Below are 17,620 nucleotides of genomic sequence, written 5' to 3'. Positions count from 1 at the left end.
GGTATCTTGTCAGACCTCCTCACTTCCCTCCACCCACAGCTGCTTGCTGGAGTGTTGCCTCTGTGAATGGCCAGCCCTTTTAGATGGGTTACCAGCTTTAATGCCCAAACCCTGATTTCTTTATGGTTTCTACTTGATGCATAAGTACTGTTTCATCCTTGTCACACCACTTGGTGGTAATATAGGCTGCTGCCTTGATGCTTTCTCTTTTTACATTGACTTCTCCTTCCAATTCCCCTTTCTTCCTGCTCATTCCTGATGCAATTGCCTGGACACATCAATTGCTTCAATGCTTGTTGTTTAGTCGCTCAGTCGTGTCCAACTCTTTGTAACCCCATGGACTACACACTCCAGGTCTCCCTGTCTCTCACCATCTCCTGGAGTTCAGCCAAGTTCATGTCCGTCGAATTGGTGATGCTATCCCACCTTCTTATCCTCTGCTGCCCTCTTCTTCTGCCTTCATCTTTCCCAGCATCAGGGCCTTTTTCAATGCTACCAGTAATGGTACAGTGCCTTACTATCCCCCATGTTCTTTTATCCATTTACTACCAATTTTAAAAATACTTTCTCCTTAGGACTTTCGTTGTGTTCAGTGGTTGGGACTCCTCACTCTCATTGCTGAGGGCCCAGGTTCTATCCCTGGTCAGGGAACTAAAATCCCACAAGTGGCGCAGTGTGACAAAAAAACAAAATAACAACAACCAAGAAAACAACTTTTCCCCCTTTCTCTTCAGCTGTTTTTCATCAACTTCACTCTTTTTATGCTGGGGTATTTGTAAATTATATTCTGGATAGCCACTACCAACCAGTATTTGTGCTTTCCTATGTGTGAACCTACCTGTCACAGTATGTGAGACCAGAGGCTTTTAAAAAAATCTTTTCTCAAGGAGGTAGGCATTTCTCCATTTATTTTCCATCCCCTATGGCTTTTAGTACTGCTGTGTTACCAGTTACTTGTGTCTTGTTTTTCAAATGGCAGGTAATGTACATTTCATCTATTTCTCCTTATGCTTCTCATTTTGTTTTTTTACTGTCCAGGTCAGATTGATGTGCTTCTTATCTCTGTTTGTTGTAGCTTCCTTCATTGAAATGTAAAAGATAGGCTTCATTTGCCTTTTTTTTTTTTAAAAGAATATTTTCTCATTTAATGCTGCTAATTAGGTGGGTGTTTGCTTTAGAATGTCTGCATCTTGATGATGCTTATTGGTGAGGAGGAAGTGGCATTGGGATGGAGTGGGATGGGCTAGACTAAAGGCAAAGGGAAGGCACTTCATGTTGCCTATATTGCCTCCTTTGTACCATTATACTTTTTCATATATTTAGCTCCTATTATAGAAACATAAGATCTTCCCTGGTGACTCAGATGTGAAGAATCCTCCTGCAAAGTGGGAGACCTGGGTTCCATCCCTGGGTCAGGAAGATCCCCTGGGGGAGGGCCTGGCTACCCACTCCAATATTCTTGCCTGGAGAGTTATAGACATATGTATCATAGAATATAAAGAAGGTTCTGAGTTTTACTTCAGCATTAATTGAATGTTAGGGATATTTGTAACTTTGTGTGACAGGTATTTTATTATTTATGATTTTTTAAAAACTGAGATATGCTTTTCTTTACTGGATATAATGTGACTAAAAGAAAAGTTAATAAACATAAGTAGACATGTACTCGTTAGGAATAATATATCCTGTCAAAGTGCCTTATTGTATCACCTTGAAATCTCATCCCCTATTTTTCCTTTTGTAATCAATGTCTCACATCATTCATGGCATATCGAAACAGTTGTCACTAAGAAATTTGTTTCTGGCTTCAGCTGTTCAATAGGAAATATGAAATATTGGCACTTTTTAACTGTAATGAATGTTGTAGAGATGTTTAAAGTTCTTATACTTTCAGAAAAGACATTAAAGATTTATGTGTTTTACTTTTTTCTTCCTTTGAAGGATGTGATAACTGGACGTAGTCCCCTGCTCTTCAGGAAGCTTAGTAATCCTGACATATTTTCATCCACTGGAAAAGCTAAACTTCAACGACAACTTAGTCAGGATGACTGCAAGTTACGGAGAGGAAGCCTGGCCAGTTCTTTGTCAGGTAAGTATCTAGTTTTTTTTTTTTTCTTTTTAAGAGTTTTGGGACTGCGTTGTCAGTGTTTAAGGGTGTATTAACTTGGCATCTTGACACCTTATTTTGTGATGATAGTCTTCTATAGAACACTTGTGAGTAAGGCTGTCTTCCTTTCTTTGCTGTTTCCTCATGGCATCTCTGAATGCTAACCTCATGAACCTGCTAAATATTTCTTGATTGACCGTTATTACTGGTTATTCCCTTTCAATATGATTTTTGCTCTGTGTTTATTTCTTCAGACTTCACAAACTTTGCTGCTGCTGCTTTTTCTTTTTTTTTTTCTATTTCTGAAATCTATTCCAAACGCCATAGTGTCTCCCTACCTCTTCCATAGAAAAGTCTTAAAAGATTCAAAAGGAAAAATTAATACAAGGAAGTCATGCCTAAATAGGAAGCAATTAAAACATGGCATGATTTTAAGCAGTCAATGGAGTATGAAAAAAGAATCTATTTGACTTTAGTTGAAGAAGGAAAAGTAGTCCTATTATGTTCCTTGGCCTATAGTGAACAGTATCAATTTCTTTTTACTTTTGTTCCTTTTCAGGGCTATTCCTTTGGTTTTCTCTTCTCACTCTTCTATTGAAATTTTTATTTTGTCTGTCATGTTTTAATCACATAGAACTGTTTCTTGTTTGTTTCCTTTTCCATAGTGTTTTGCTCTTCTTTCAAGGATGTGTTTTATCTTCTCATTCCCTATGAGTAAATAGATTTTTACTTTTTTAATTAAAATTTTCTTGAAGTTTTCTTTTTTTTTTTTTTGGCTCAGCTGGATCTTCATTATGGCACACAGGGTCTTCTCCAGTTGCAGAGCACAGGCTCTACAGGGCGTGGGCTCTCTAGTTGTGGCATGGACTTAATTACCCTCTGGCATGTGGGATCCTAGTTCCCTGACCAGGGATCGAACCCAGCCCCTTGTAGTGAGAGTGCTGAGTCCTAACCACTGGGCTGCTAGGGAATTCCCTCTTTATTCTCATTTAATGGAGTTTCCAGGGGGACAAGATACCAATATGTGGTCATTCAACCATCTTTAACTGGGAATATTTCTTAAAAATAGGCTCTTGAAATCATTATAAGAATAATAATTAGAATTTTTAAGAAGTTTTTTCCCCTGAGTTATTTGTTTACTAAAGGGCTAGTTGCTCCATTTGTTCATGTTGTTCCTTTTGTTTTAAGCTATTCGTGTTCCTCAAATTCTTGACATTTCTTGGTAAGCTTCAAGCCCTTACTAGTATATGTCCATATGGGTTTTGTCTGCTGTCATGTAAATCTCTTTCCCCATTAGGCACTTATTTTTATGAGAGAGAGAATTGTGATACTAGCCTTTGGATATGTGGACGGGAAGTTAACAAACTAATTTTCCTTTAGGTTATATAGCTCCTCATCTATAGGCAGATTGCCTGGAGAGCTTGGCAACATTTGCAGAAGGAAGAAAAGAAACTAGGCAGGCTCTACTCCAGGCTTGTGGAGGTTTTGAGTAGAGAAACAGTATTATTTTTTTGTGGAGGGTTTTATGGAAAGACTTCTTGTTAAAGCATGCATTTGAGAGCATACTTGGGAGAGAGCTAGATTTTGTTTTTTTTTATTTTGTTTCTGATGAAAAATGTAAAATATGCCAGTTATAAAAAATTTGAGTGCAGTAACATGCTGCATGTCAAAGTTGAAAATCTTTACTTTCTTCTCTTTTCCCTCCCTCCAAACCACTTGTATATACTCCATTATATTTAAATATACATTTAAAATCTTATGTAAGTATATAAATTTTATTTTAAAAATAAAAATTGAGATCTTATGCTATATACTTCCTTTCTGCTATTTTCACTCAACTGAAAACATTGAACATTTTCTCCTGACTGCAATGTTGAGCTGCCTCATTATTTTTAATGGGTTCAGTATGTCATTATGTGGAGATATTATAATTTCTTTAATTTGTAGTGATCACTTATTTTATTCCCCATTTTATTATAGTGAGAGCATTGCTAGGGTTAACTTTCTGGTCTACTTTTTTTTTCCTTTGCATTCCTACAAATGGAATGCTATGTCTAGGCTTACTCAAATTAAAATTATAATAGGTTTTGCTAAATTGCCCTCCAAATAAGTTCCATCACATTTTGTTTGCAGTAAAAGGGTATGGTACAGCAAAAACAAAACCCAAACCTACTTTTGCTCATACCTCTTTATAAGAGTGGTTATTTCTCTGATGAATAGAATTTTGCAGGAAGAAGAAGAGTTTTTAAGTAAAATTGGTGATCAAGTTAAAGCCAGGTGAATATGCAGGGCAGAATATTGAAGTTGAATGAGTGAATGGGTTTGGAAAAAGTAGAAGGAGATGAGGCCAGGGAGATAATATGGATTTATGGAGGATCTTTTTAGAGTTTTAAAAGTGTAACTTAGGACTTCCCTGTCAGTCCAGTGATTAAAACTCTTGTGCTTCCCCTGCAGGGGTTGTGGGTTCAGTCTCTGGTCAGGGAACTAAGATCTCGCTTACCACATGGTGCTGCCAAATTAAAAAAAAAAAAAAAAACCAACTAAAAAAGCAACAAGAAGTGTGGCTTAATTCTTTAAACAGTAGAGAGTCGTGAGAAGGGAATGACATGACCATATTTGTCTTGATTGGATCACTAGCGCCAATTCGAAGAGTGGTGTGAGGGAAGGGGTTGAAATGGGACTTGAACCTCAGCTAGAAAGTCATTGCAGTTCTGGGTGCTCAGTCTTTATAAATGAGTTTCTTGCAGTCTTTCAGTGGGATTAAGGCATTCAGTCAACCTGGACTGAACACATGGAATCTGGCAAGAGCAGCATAGATTCAGTGTTTGTCTTCTGGAAACCTAAGGGCCAAACTTGTCTAGGAGAAGCTTTCAGCTCCACTCTTAGCACATTGAGTTGATGAGAAACTAGGTAGGATGGAAGGGACTGGAAAGCTCCTAGCCTTCTAGGTTGGGTGTTAGGTTGGAACAAGCCTGTTTGGTTGAAAGTTGGGCCCTGGCCTGGTGGTGAATATTACAGAGAATTTAAAATCATCGACTCAGTTCAGTATTCCACTTGGATTTCTCACTACCACCAACACAGGTGGAGTTTTTTAGAGGGCTACAGATCCTAAAATGGATGTTGGAGGGGCTTCACTTTGCTTTGGATCAATGTACTTTTTTTTTTTTTTCTTTTTTCTGTATTTATTTATTTATTTATTTAATTTTTTTTCCCCATTTATTTTTATTAGTTGGAGGCTAATTACTTTACAATATTGTAGCAGTTTTTTATCATACTGGATCAATGTACTTTTAATCCATTTGCTGTCATTATATTTTTCATTTCATTAGTTAATAATTTGTTAATTTTCCAAACGTTGTGTTTGAAGGTAAGCAGCTGCTCCCCTTGTCCGGCAGTGCACACAGCAGTGTGGGACAGGTGAGTTGGCAGTCTTCAGGAGAAGCGTCCAACCTGGTGTGGATGAGGAATCAGTCCCTCGGACAGTCTGCGCCTTCCCTTACTGCTGGCTTGGTGAGTGTTAGTACAGATGCTCCCTTGCTCTGTAAACAAATCCTTGGTTGTCATTTGTCATTACCACAGCTATGTTTTTCCTTTAGCGTTTGGCTAGATTAATTTCTCAAGGCAAACAATGGAAAAGAATGGAATTTAATAGACTGTATTCTGAATGCACTCTCATGCTGTCACTGGTACTGACTGTGTAATGAGAGTCAATAAAAAGATTCAGTATGATTTTAACTTTAATGAATAAATTTCCTGAGAAAGACCTTTCTTATGGAAATGATTCTAAATCTTGTGAAGTTGTGTTGCTTCCGTATATAGCTCTGTGGTATACATATTTAGTACATAGGGAACATGTTTTACACAGAGTAGGCACTTCAGTATATATCAGGTGAAAGATTGAGCCTCTTCTTTGTCTAGCTTTGTATAGTAGACAGGACCTAACAGGTTAAGCTGTATAGTCTGGGCACGTTGTTCTCTGCCTGTTGTTGCGTCTTGTACCCTTTTATCCTCAGTGGCCCTGCCTCTTTACTTGGGGAATCCATTGACTTTCTATTGATCTCAACCCTCTTCCCTCTATCTGTAAGACAAGGCAGACTAGTAATTTGCAGGATATGATAACAAGCTTGTTCCCGTTAAGATAAGTTCATCTACTCTTTGGGGCCATAAATCTTTTGGGTTGGCATATAGGGAGTAGAAAGCTTTGTCCATTTGTTCATCCAAGAAAGTGGGGATAGGGGAAGAAGGCTTCTTATAGCAGGTGGGAAGTTAGTTTTTGGATCAAGATTTCCTTATATGACCTGAGGTTTGTGATTTTAGGCTACAGGGATAATTGGCATCATTTGTGGAACTTCCCCAACTTTTTATTTTGAAAATATCAAACTTACATAAAAATGGAAAAAATGGCAATTAAACTTACTTAGATTGACCAATTTGGTTGTAACTTTATATTTTGTGACATTTGTTTTATCTGTGTGTATATTTTTTTTCCCCTGAAGATTTCAAAGCAAGTAACAAACATTATGCTGTCTCACCCTCAAGTATTTTTCCTAAGATCAAGGGACAGTCTTCTAAATAACCACAATATATAACAGACCCTTGAACAATAGGGATTTGAATTGAATGAGCCAAATTAAATGTGGATTTTTTCCCATTAATACTACCAGATCCATGGTTGGTTGAATCCTGGAATGCAGAACTGTAGATAGGGAGGACCAGCTGTAAATTTATCCTTGGATTTTCCACTGCACGGGGATGGGGAAGGATTGGGAGATGTCAGCACCTCTAACCCTTGTGTATTACCAGATCTGAGAAGTTTAACATAAATTTAATTTTAAAAAATTCAGATTTTTCCACTTGTTTTCAATATGTCTATTAAAGCTCCTTAACCTCTTTTAACCTCTGGAACTTAAAAAAAATCCATGCACCATTGTAGAGATTTTGATCCAGTGGGTCTGGAGTGGTCCCAGGCATCCGTATTTGCTTTAAATGCACTCTTTTGAGAACTGCTGCCATTAAAGTAAAGCTGAATGTTTCATTTTAAGGTGGTTTGTTGCAGAGGAAATTACTGGACTGAGTTTGCTGAATTCCTAGCCTAACAATTGAAGGAGAATATTCCTGAATTAAATTTTTTTTTAAAAAGCTTATTGAAATATAATTCACATGATAAAATTACTCATTTAAATTGTACATTTCAGTGATTTTTAGTATATTCATAGATGCAGCAATCACTGGAGTTAGTCTTAGAATATTTTCATCATAATCAGGAAGAATTCTTAAACCCTTTAACTATCACCTTATTTCCATATCTCTCTAGGCCTATGTAACTACTAATATACTTTCTGCCTCCACAGATTTACCTGTTCTGTCCCTTTCATATAAATTGAATCCTATAATATGTGGCCTTTTGTAATTGGCTTCTTCCACTTAAAATGATGTTTTTAAGGTTCCTCCATTGTGTAGCATGTATTAGTATGTCATTCCTTTTTACCACTAAATAATATTCCATTGTATGAATATGCCATATTTTATCTGTCAGTTGATTGACATTTGGGCTGTTTTTTCCTTTAGACTATTGTGAATAATAAACATTTGTTTACAGTGTTCATATGGACAGTTTTCATTTTTCTTGGGAGTGGAATTATTTGGTCTTATGATAACTGTTTAAATGCAGCAGTGTTTGGTAAACTGCAGTATATGATGATTTTGATTTCTTTACCTCTTCATCAGCATTTGCTATTGTCTGTCTTGATTTTAGTCATCCTAGTGGTTCTGAAGTGATCTGTGGTTTTGATTTGTGTTTTCCTAATGACAGTAAGCATCCTTTTATGTGATTATCGGCTGTTTGTATATATTCTTTGAAGAAATGTATATTCAGATTCTTTGCTCATTTAAAAAATTGGGTTATTTGTCTTTTTATGGGTGTGTAAAATAATTACTTCTCTAGAACTGAATCTAGTTATGTCTTTCCTGCCAGGGATCTGCCTTTTGTTTCCTCTTGTGCTTTTCTTCCTCAGCAATTTACTTACTTATGGTAACCTCAGGCAAGTTCCTCCTTTTCCATTCTCGTAATCAAGGATTTCCAGTTGAATATTTTATGTTTGATGGCACATTTGATAGTGTTGAATACTTCCATTGCTTTGACTTACTGTACACTGAATATACCTTTATGCCACCCTAGCTTCTGTGGCATTTCTAAAAAAGTCTGTCCTTTAATGTATTCTTGTTGTTAATAGAATTATGGCCATATACAGCCCACAGATCCATATATAGTCCGCAGACCCGTATACAGTCCACAGACCCAGCCTCCAGAGAATTTTTGGGTCTACAAGATTCACATATAACAAAAAACCAACTTAAAAGTAATAAGACAACATTTAATAGAATAAGGAACTAAGGGGACAGAAATTGTCTTGGGTATAATGATTGGGGAGATAATTTGCAGGAGGTTAGATTTGACCAGAGTCTGGAGAATGGTGAGCCAAAAGACTGAGTGTAGCAACTATTTTCATTTTGAGACCATTTTGGTGATTGTGTTTGTGAGGGTATTTTTGGACTTCTCCCTCATTTCCTAGTATCTATTGAGAGGATTTCTCTGAATGTCCATTTTCCCCATATATGTAGAAACTATGATTCCAATTAGTGGTTTCCAGAGCATGTATAAAAAGAATCATCTAATCACATTACTGTATTTTATGTTCCTAGGGATAGGGAAAAACTTAGATGGCATCTTGTCCAAGATTAGTTATTCATTTTAAAATATATGTATGGTTCGATCCCTTGTTTGGGAAGATTCCTTAGAGAAGAAAATGGCAACTCACTCCAGTATTCTTGCCTGAAAAATCCCACAGACAGAGGAACCTGATGGGCTACAGTCCATGGGTTGCAGAGTTGGACACGACTGAGTGTGGCACATATTTGTTCAGGAACTGTTGACCAAAACCTCCCACCTAGGCCAGGCACAATGACATCTGCTTGCCTGATTTGTCTCACAACAGGAGGTTCCCATAAAGAACTCGGTGCTGCTCCCCAAAACTAACCTGGAGAATTTGGGAGGGCCAAAAGGAGGAGGGAGGAGATGCTGTGTCCTGCCAACTGTCCAGAGGCCCTCACACTGAAATCCATCTTGTCTGAGAGAGGCACAGGCCACCAGGAAGGACTCTGAGTCAGATGAAATTTAGGCCAAGCAAGATGATTGGCCAGAGACAACCTGGAAACTAATCCTGTTGCTGTAAAACCTGAGACCGCGAGCTATGTGGCAGAGCAGTTCTCCTGGGTTTCCTTACCCTGCTGCTCTCCACCTGGGTGTTCATTCCCAGTAGTTTTTGCTTTTTGTCAGCGTGTGTCTCCTCGGACAGTTCATTTCCAAGTGTTGGACAAGAGCCCCACTCTTAGGCCCTGGAAAGGGTCTACCTTCCTACAATATATATACATATCCTTATCTACTATAAATTATGTGATATATATATGTATATGTGTCTTAAGACATATATATAAGAATATTTATATATATATATATATATATATAATTTTTAAAGTAAGGTTAACTCCTGCTTTGCTTTGTCATGAATATGCCAAGTAGTATCTGCAACTTTGATCTTTGTCTAAGACTCACTCATCTGTTTATTCTGCCTCTGTGTTCCCCTGAACCAATTCTTCAGTCGTTAACTAGAACCATGACCCCTCTCCCTGCCCTGATAGCCCAAAACCAGAGACCTGGAAGTCTATTTTGACTCTTCCTTTCTCTTACTCTCCCCCATCCAATCACCCAGTGAATCCTAGCTCCAAACATTTCTAAGAGGTCTACCTTTTTTCACCTTAGACTTTTTTCACCAGTCTGAGCCACATTTTGCAGTCTCTTTGATCATTGCTGGGACCTCATTACTGTTAATTCATTCTTCTTCCTTTCTAACTACTCTCCACTCTAAAGTCTATTCTTTCAAAAACAAAATCTGATTTTGTCTGTTCTTTTTTCTTTTAGTTTTATCTTCTAAATTTTCATTTGGTTAATATTTATCCAGCATCAATGTTTAAAATATTTCCATAGCTCCCTGTAACAATTATTATAAAATACAATAATCAGTAATTATTGAGTGCATGAATTTTCATTGGCATTAGCAAATTGTCAATGAGAAATTGAGACCACAGATGGAAAGATGAGGCTTGGATGATTTTTCTCTGAAATCAGTCTGTTGGGTTCAAGTAATTTATACTGAGGTTGACCTAACCCATGAATTGTGCCAAACATTCAGATTTTAATAGAAGGGCTGTACATACCAGGAATCTCTTAATTGATTGCGTTTGACTAATTCTTTCTTTATTGGCAGACATGACATTCACAGGACTGATGTATGCATGCCAAGTTGCTCAGTCGTGTCTGACTCTTTGCAACCCCATGGACTGTAGCCCTTTAGGCTCCTTTTTCCATGGAATTCTCCAGGCAAGAATACTGGAGTGGGTTGCCATATCCTTCTCCAGGGAATCTTCCCAACCCACAGATTGGACCCACAGATCGACCCCGCGTCTCTTGCGTCTTCTGCATTGGCAAGCAAATTCTTTACCAACTGTGGTTATAGGGATTGTCATTTACAAAGAATGGCTGTTTCCATCATTGTATTCCTAGTTGACATGTAATGTTGTACCTGCTACATAGTAGGCAATGTATAGTTACTAACTGAAGGAGTGAAGGACTTTTGGAGTACCTTTGCTAATGTTATTACTGGTTGGATTAACACTTGTTTGAAATATAATGTCCAAAAAGGTTAATTTAATGTGTTGTTACCAGCCTGAAATGATGTCACACAGACCTCTATTCTTGTCCTTGTCCTAACTACCGTTTTAATCAATTTCTTGGATAAATACACTGAAGAAATTACTTGTTACATATGCTGATGGCACATTTCTATTGTTGAATGTTAAATTCAGCCAGAGCCTCACAAACAAATGATGGTTCAAGAAGAACCAGCACAATGAGATTTAACAGAGAAAAGTAACCTTTGAAAAGCCAAGCTCAGCATTGGATTGAAGGACTTACCTGGTGGTACATTGACTAGGAATCTGCCTGCCAATGCAGGGGACATGGGTTCGATCTCTGGTCTGAGAAGATTCCACATGCCATGGGCAACTAAAGCCTGTGTGCCACAGTTACTGAGCACTGCGATTTCTGAGCCCAGACTCCAGTTGCAACTGCTGGAGCTTGTGTGCTCTAGAGCCCACGAGCCACAACTAATGAGCCCCTGGTCGACAACTACTGAAGCCCACACGGCCTGGAGCCCACAGACAACAACTGCTGAGCCCTTACAGTGGAAGCATGGGATCCTAACCACTGGACTGTCAGGGAATTCCCTATTATTGTTTTTATTTATTTATTTGGTTATTTATTTATTGGGTTTTAGTTGTGGTGTATGAGCTTGGTGGTTGCAGCCCAACTAAGCATGGGCTAGGTTGCCTTTCTGCATGTGGGATCTTTGTTCCCAACTCATGATCAAAACTGGGTCCCGTGACTTGGAAGGTGGATTCTTAACCACTGGGTCACCAGGAAAGTCCCTATTATTGTATTCTTAACTTAGTATTTCAGAACTTTTTTGAGGTGACGTAATTGGGGTATGCTTTTGAAGAAATTGGGAATCCAAGGGACTTCCATGGTGGTCCAGTGGTTAAGACTCTGGGCTTCCAGTGCAGGGTTCAGTCCCCTGTCAGGTAAGTAAAATCCCATATGCTTAATGCTATGGCCAAAAAATGCAATCCAAGATACTCCTTACAACCTTTCTCCGTGTTTCTTAACTCGTATGATTTTTCTTTAATTTTCATACATGGCTTCAAAGAGAAACACCGTAGTTTTCAGAGCTGTATATGGTTGTATCACCACCACCACCACCACAGTCATGATATAGATAAAGAAGATCATGGTATGGAAATTTCTGTCACCCTGAAATGTTCCCTTGCGTCCCTTTATAATCGGTTCTTTACCCTGCCAGCCCTTGGCAAACACTGACCTGCTTTCTGTCACTGTGATTTTTTTTGTCTTTTCCAGAATTTCTTGTAAATGGAATCATACAGCGTGTGATCTTTTGTGTTTGGTGTCTTTCACTTAACATAATGGTTTTGAGATTCATCCACATTGTTTTTGAGCATTGGTAGTTCCTTTTTATTGATGAAAGTATTCCATGGTCTGGGTATATCATACTTTGTTTATTCATCAGTTGATGATGATCGTTTGGATTGTTTCTGGTGTTTTGCCTGTTGTGGAGAAAACTGCTATGAAAGTTTGTGTACAAGTATTTGTGTGGACTCATGCTTTCTTTTCTGCTGGATAAATACCTATGAATGAGATTCCTGGAATATATGTCAAGTGTATGTTTATCTATTTGAGAAACTGGCATTTTTATATTCCCACCAGCAGTTGTTCCACATCCTTTTCAGTACTGGGTATTGTCATTTTAATTTTAGCCATTCTAATGGGTGTGTAGGAGTATCTCACTGTGGTTTTAATTTGCATATCACTGATGACCAGTGAGGCTGAAAAGCAATTCAGCCTCATTAGTCATCAGGGATACACACACACACACACACACACACACACACACACACACACATTTTAATGAATTAAGTTTTTATTCAAAGTTAAAAGAATTTTAAAGAAACTTTTATAAATTACATAAAAGAAAGTTAAGAGGGACAATCACAAGTCTGCAAAAATAATACAAAAGTATCTAAGGCAAAAAAAAAGAATCAGTATCTAAGGCAGCATGAATACATCATGGTGACCTAACTGTGATATAGATAAGAAAGACATAACTAACATTTGCACCAAGACCAGAATTTTTTAAAAAAGCAAAACATAACTTGAGAAGCTTAGTTCTGCATTGAGCTTCTCTCAGATCCTTAATGGGTTTACACCATGTGATTGTTTTAAACAAATACAGCATGTCAAACTATAAATTACATAGATGTGATTCTTTGAATTACTTGTTCAGATCTTCTGTCTTTTAAAAATTTTAGGTTGTTTGTCTTCTTGTTACTGAATCTTATGAGTTCTTTGTATATTCTGGATACAAATTATATATCAGATATATGCTAAGTATTTCTCCCTGCCTATGCCTTATGTTTTCATTTTCTTGTCACTGTTTTATATAAAAATCTATATATAAAAATAGGCAAAGATTTACTGTATTTCTCTAACACAATGAAATTGAAATTACTATTTATAATCATTTACAAATGAATAAAGATAAATTTTAAAAAGTTATTTGAAAGACCAGTACATTTTATTTTTTTAAGATCAGTACATTTTAAAGTACAAAACATTACTGAGAGAATTTAAAAAAGACTTAAATGATTGGAAAATATATGTTTATGGATTGGAAGACTCAGTGCCATTAAGATGTAAATTCTCCTATTGATCTATAAATTCAGTGCACTTACAATCAAAACCCAAGCAACAACGTGATTTCAAATTTATATTGAAATGGAAAGGGCCTAAAATAACCAAAACAATATTGAAAAGGAAGACCAGAGTTGAAGGAATCATCCCACCTGATTTTATGAGTGTCTGTAAAGGTACATTAATCAACATTGTGATATTGGTATAAAGATAAACACACAAATCACTGAAACAGAATAGAAAATGTAGAGATAGACAAATATGCAAGGTAATTTAATGGTAAAAGAGTCATTCCAACAAATGGTGCTAGAACAGTTTACACGGGGAGAAAAAAATGAACCTTGATCCTTACCCCATGCTATATATAAAAATTAAGTTGAAGTGGGCAATTGACAGTTGTAAGAGCTGAAGTTATAAAACATATAAAGGAAAACAGGAAAAAGTCTTTGTGATTTGGGATGAGGCAAAGGTTTCTCAGGGCACAAAAAGCACAAGCCCTAAGAAGGAAGAAGTTTGACTTTATCAAGTAGTATAAAATATTGAAGTGTTCAATGTATTAAAAATTATAGGAGTACAGGTTTTAAAAAGTGCATTCACTGCCTATTAACTTGAGAATTGCTCTCCTTCCACTTTTGGTTTCTTTCTTTTTTATAAGAGGAATGTGTTTCTGATGCCACCTAGTGTCTTTTCAAAGGTATGAGAATAATAAGGTTTCATCAGTTCAGTTCAGTCTCTCAGTCGCGTTCCACTCTGTAACCCCATGAACCACAGCACGCCAGGCCTCGGTATTCATCACCAACTCCCGGAGTCCACCCAAACTCATGTCCATCAAGTCAGTGTTGCCATCCAACCATCTCATCCTCTGTCGTCCCCTTCTCCTCCTGCCCTCAATCTTTCCCAGCATCAGGGTCTTTTCCAAAGAGTCAACTCTTTGCATCAGGTGGCCAAAGTATTGGAGTTTCGGCTTCAACATCAGTCCTTCCAATGAACACCCAGGATTGATCTCCTTTAGGATGGACTGGTTGGACCTCTGTGCTCTTGCTGCTGCTAAGTCACTTCAGTTGTGTCCGACTCTGTGCGACCCCATAGACGGCAGCTCACCAAGGCTCCCCTGTCCCTGGGATTCTCCAGGCAAGAACACTGGAGTGGGTTGCCATTTCCTTTTCCAATTCATGAAGGTGAAAAGTGAAAGTGAAGTCCCTCAGTCGTGTCTGACTCTTAGTGACCCCATGGACTGCAGCCCACCAGGCTCCTCCCTCCATGGGATTTTCCAGGCAAGAGTACTGGAGCGGGGTGCCACTGCCTTCTCCTTAAGAGCTTTTAAAGTAAAAGTTGGGAAACTTTCATGATATTTCAACAGATTATTAGTCTGATTGCTTGTTCTCAAGAATTTGTTTGAGAAGCAAAAGAATAGGTTAATTATCTTAACAAATTTGGAGCTGAATTTTATAAACACTTTTATATCTTTGTAATAATTTGTAAAGAATGTAAGGTGTACAACTTTAAAAATAGTGGCTTCTATATTTTACAAAAGCATTTAAAATTTAAATTAGTTGATTGATTAGGACTATTGGAAGACATCTTATTGAATTTATTAAGAGTTAGAACAAATGACAGTGTTTATGCAAATATTTCATAAAGAAAAAGATTATTAAATCACCAGTTAAAAGTTATAGCTACAGATTTTGTTCTGTTTTGTTTTTGTTTAAAATTTTTTACAGAAAGTCTTTTAAATTGGACCATTATGCTGTGTATTGCTGTGTGTAAGTATAATAGTGCTGAGGAAAGATTGAAAGGTGTTGATATTGGTACATTCTGTCATGTAAAGAAAGTAGAGTTACTGGAGATATTTGAGTTGAGGTGGGCTTCGCTGGTGGCTCAGACAGTAAAGAATCTGCCTACTATGTGGGGGACATGGGTTTGATCCCTGGGTGTGGGGGAGATCCCTGGGTTGCGAATATCCCTTGGAGAAGGGAATAGGGAATGGCAACCCACTCCAGTATTCTTACCTGGAGAATTCTATGGAGAGAGGAGCTTGGCAAGCTACAATTCATGGGGTCTCAACGAGTTGGACATGACTGAGCGACTAACACACACATACACACATTTGAGTTGGGGTAGAGAATTAATTTTTACTAGACCTTATACTTGGATTCTTTTACATATATTCTCCTTTATTTTCCCTGGAACATAAATCTTCTTCTTGTGAGGTAGACATAGTTACTTTATTTTATAGGTGAGGAAATTCAGATCTGCAGAGATTATTCATTTGTCCATTCATTCCACAAATATTTATGAGGTACCCACTATGTATCACCACTGTACGGATGCTGGTAATACAACAGTGAAAAATACAAAGTTAAGTACTTTGCTGTAGGATAGTGGGTGAATATTAGAATAGGGATTCAAAACCGGGTCTGACTCTGAGGTCTGTTTCAAGACTTGTAGGTAAGTAAAGAGGAAAGTCTTCAGCAAGTTGGAGAATTTGAATTGCATTTTTTTGCTTTGACTTGATACTCTATTTTCTCAACTATTTATTTAGATATTGAAGATTTTGATCAGGATTACATACAGGTAAAATTTTACTTGATTTTGATTATATAAAAATTTCTCTTTTAAGTTAAAAAGACTTTCCCTTCTTTAGACTATGCAAATGAGGTTGAAAATATGTTTAATTTTATTCTACATAAAATGGTTCTGGCTGGAAAAAGAACAGACAAATTATAATAAAGGGATATAGGCAAGATGTGAAATGGCAACATGTACATAGCACCTTTTCCTTAATAATAACCTGGTGCTGTTACCAACCCTAGGCCTGAAAGGGTGAGGGGAGGAAGTGACCCTTGGAACTTGGAGACAGAGGAGGCTGTGTGTAGAAGGTGACCTGACAGCATGACTTGTCATTATGTGATATAACCTAACACAACCCTGCGGTGACTAACCCAGGAGAAAAGTCTCTACTCTCTCCCTTACCATCTGTTCTTTCTCCGATCTCCTGCTGATGCTACCTATTGGCTGAACCCATTTGAATGAAGAGGGCAAGGGAACCTGTTGACGTGGTTCATAATGAGCCTGCATTTGGGATACAATGAATGATCTGGAGTGACAAATGGATGGTATCTTGTACATCTTGCAAATATTTTAAACATTGAGCTTATTTATAATTTTGACTATGAATTATGTTAAGTTATATTACAGTTTTATTCAAAGCACTGCCAATTTTCTCTTTGGTAAACCTTTTTTTGAGTGTGTCTTCATCCCAGAAACCTCTTGTAGTTCAGAAATTCTGTCATTATACAGTTCTCTGGTTCGTTAAAATAAATGTAAATGTAGCATTTACTCTGCCTTAAATTTGTGTGTGTAAAAACTTAAGTTCTTTAAAAAAAAATAATGCATAGTAGCAAATAGCAGTTATTCTGTAAACTTTTCATAAATTCTGTTTTCAAATGGGAAATCAAAGTACTCGATATGTCTCTTGGACTCTTACTTGGAATATATTGTTCCCCTTGCTTAGATTGTTCAGTCAACTTCTGCGCATCTTTTAAGATTCAGTTCAATGATTTCCTCTATTGTGAAGACTTTTGTGACTCCCCCATCCTGAACAGAGTTTTTAAACTTTATTTTTAGCACAATTAAACCTTATACAACCTTTCTTTCTCTGTATAGGTGGTAGGCTCCAAGAATGTGAATGAAGATTGAGTGGTTAAACTAGTTGCCACTGATAGAAGATGCACTGCTTTGTACAAATTGCTTAACTTTCCTGTAATGCTTTTTCTTTGTAAAATGGGAATAAAAAATATCTGAAGTAGTTATTCTCTTTTTGTCTTAAATATTAAATGAATTTGTAGATGTAAAGTTTAGTACAATGCTTGGTACATAGTAAACTGTAGGAGACATTAGATAATGATATGATTATTGTTTAAATCTTCTCTCACCTGATAGTCTTTAAGTGTGTGTTTCTCTTTATACTTGGATTCCAGAACATTGCACAGTGCATAGCATGTAGTAGGTTCCTGTACATTTGCACAGTGAATTGGTTTTGAGTATTTTTATATTCTTATTGTCTTAAACACTTAATTTCTAAAATTGTGAATAGTTGTTTTACTGAAAGCGTTATGAAGATTGCTTTCAAC

The 17,620-nt window shown here is 37.1% G+C and overlaps 1 protein-coding gene across 4 annotated transcripts in view; it reads left to right on the top strand.

Moving 5' to 3' along the window:
• Positions 1 to 17,620, top strand: part of MAST2 (microtubule associated serine/threonine kinase 2) — a 204,066-nt gene that overhangs the window by 20,033 nt on the left and 166,413 nt on the right. For all 4 annotated transcript variants that reach the window (XM_070468227.1, XM_070468226.1, XM_070468225.1 and 1 more), the window contains exons 2-3: positions 1,942 to 2,089; positions 5,475 to 5,617. In XM_070468227.1, coding sequence (XP_070324328.1) covers positions 1,942 to 2,089; positions 5,475 to 5,617 — 291 coding nt within the window. The remainder of the gene's footprint in view (positions 1 to 1,941; positions 2,090 to 5,474; positions 5,618 to 17,620) is intronic.

This window comes from Odocoileus virginianus, chromosome 5 (genome assembly GCF_023699985.2).
Source record: "Odocoileus virginianus isolate 20LAN1187 ecotype Illinois chromosome 5, Ovbor_1.2, whole genome shotgun sequence".
Taxonomy (NCBI): domain Eukaryota; kingdom Metazoa; phylum Chordata; class Mammalia; order Artiodactyla; family Cervidae; genus Odocoileus; species Odocoileus virginianus.
Note: the sequence above shows the minus strand (reverse complement) of the source record. Positions and strands in the feature narration are given on the sequence as shown.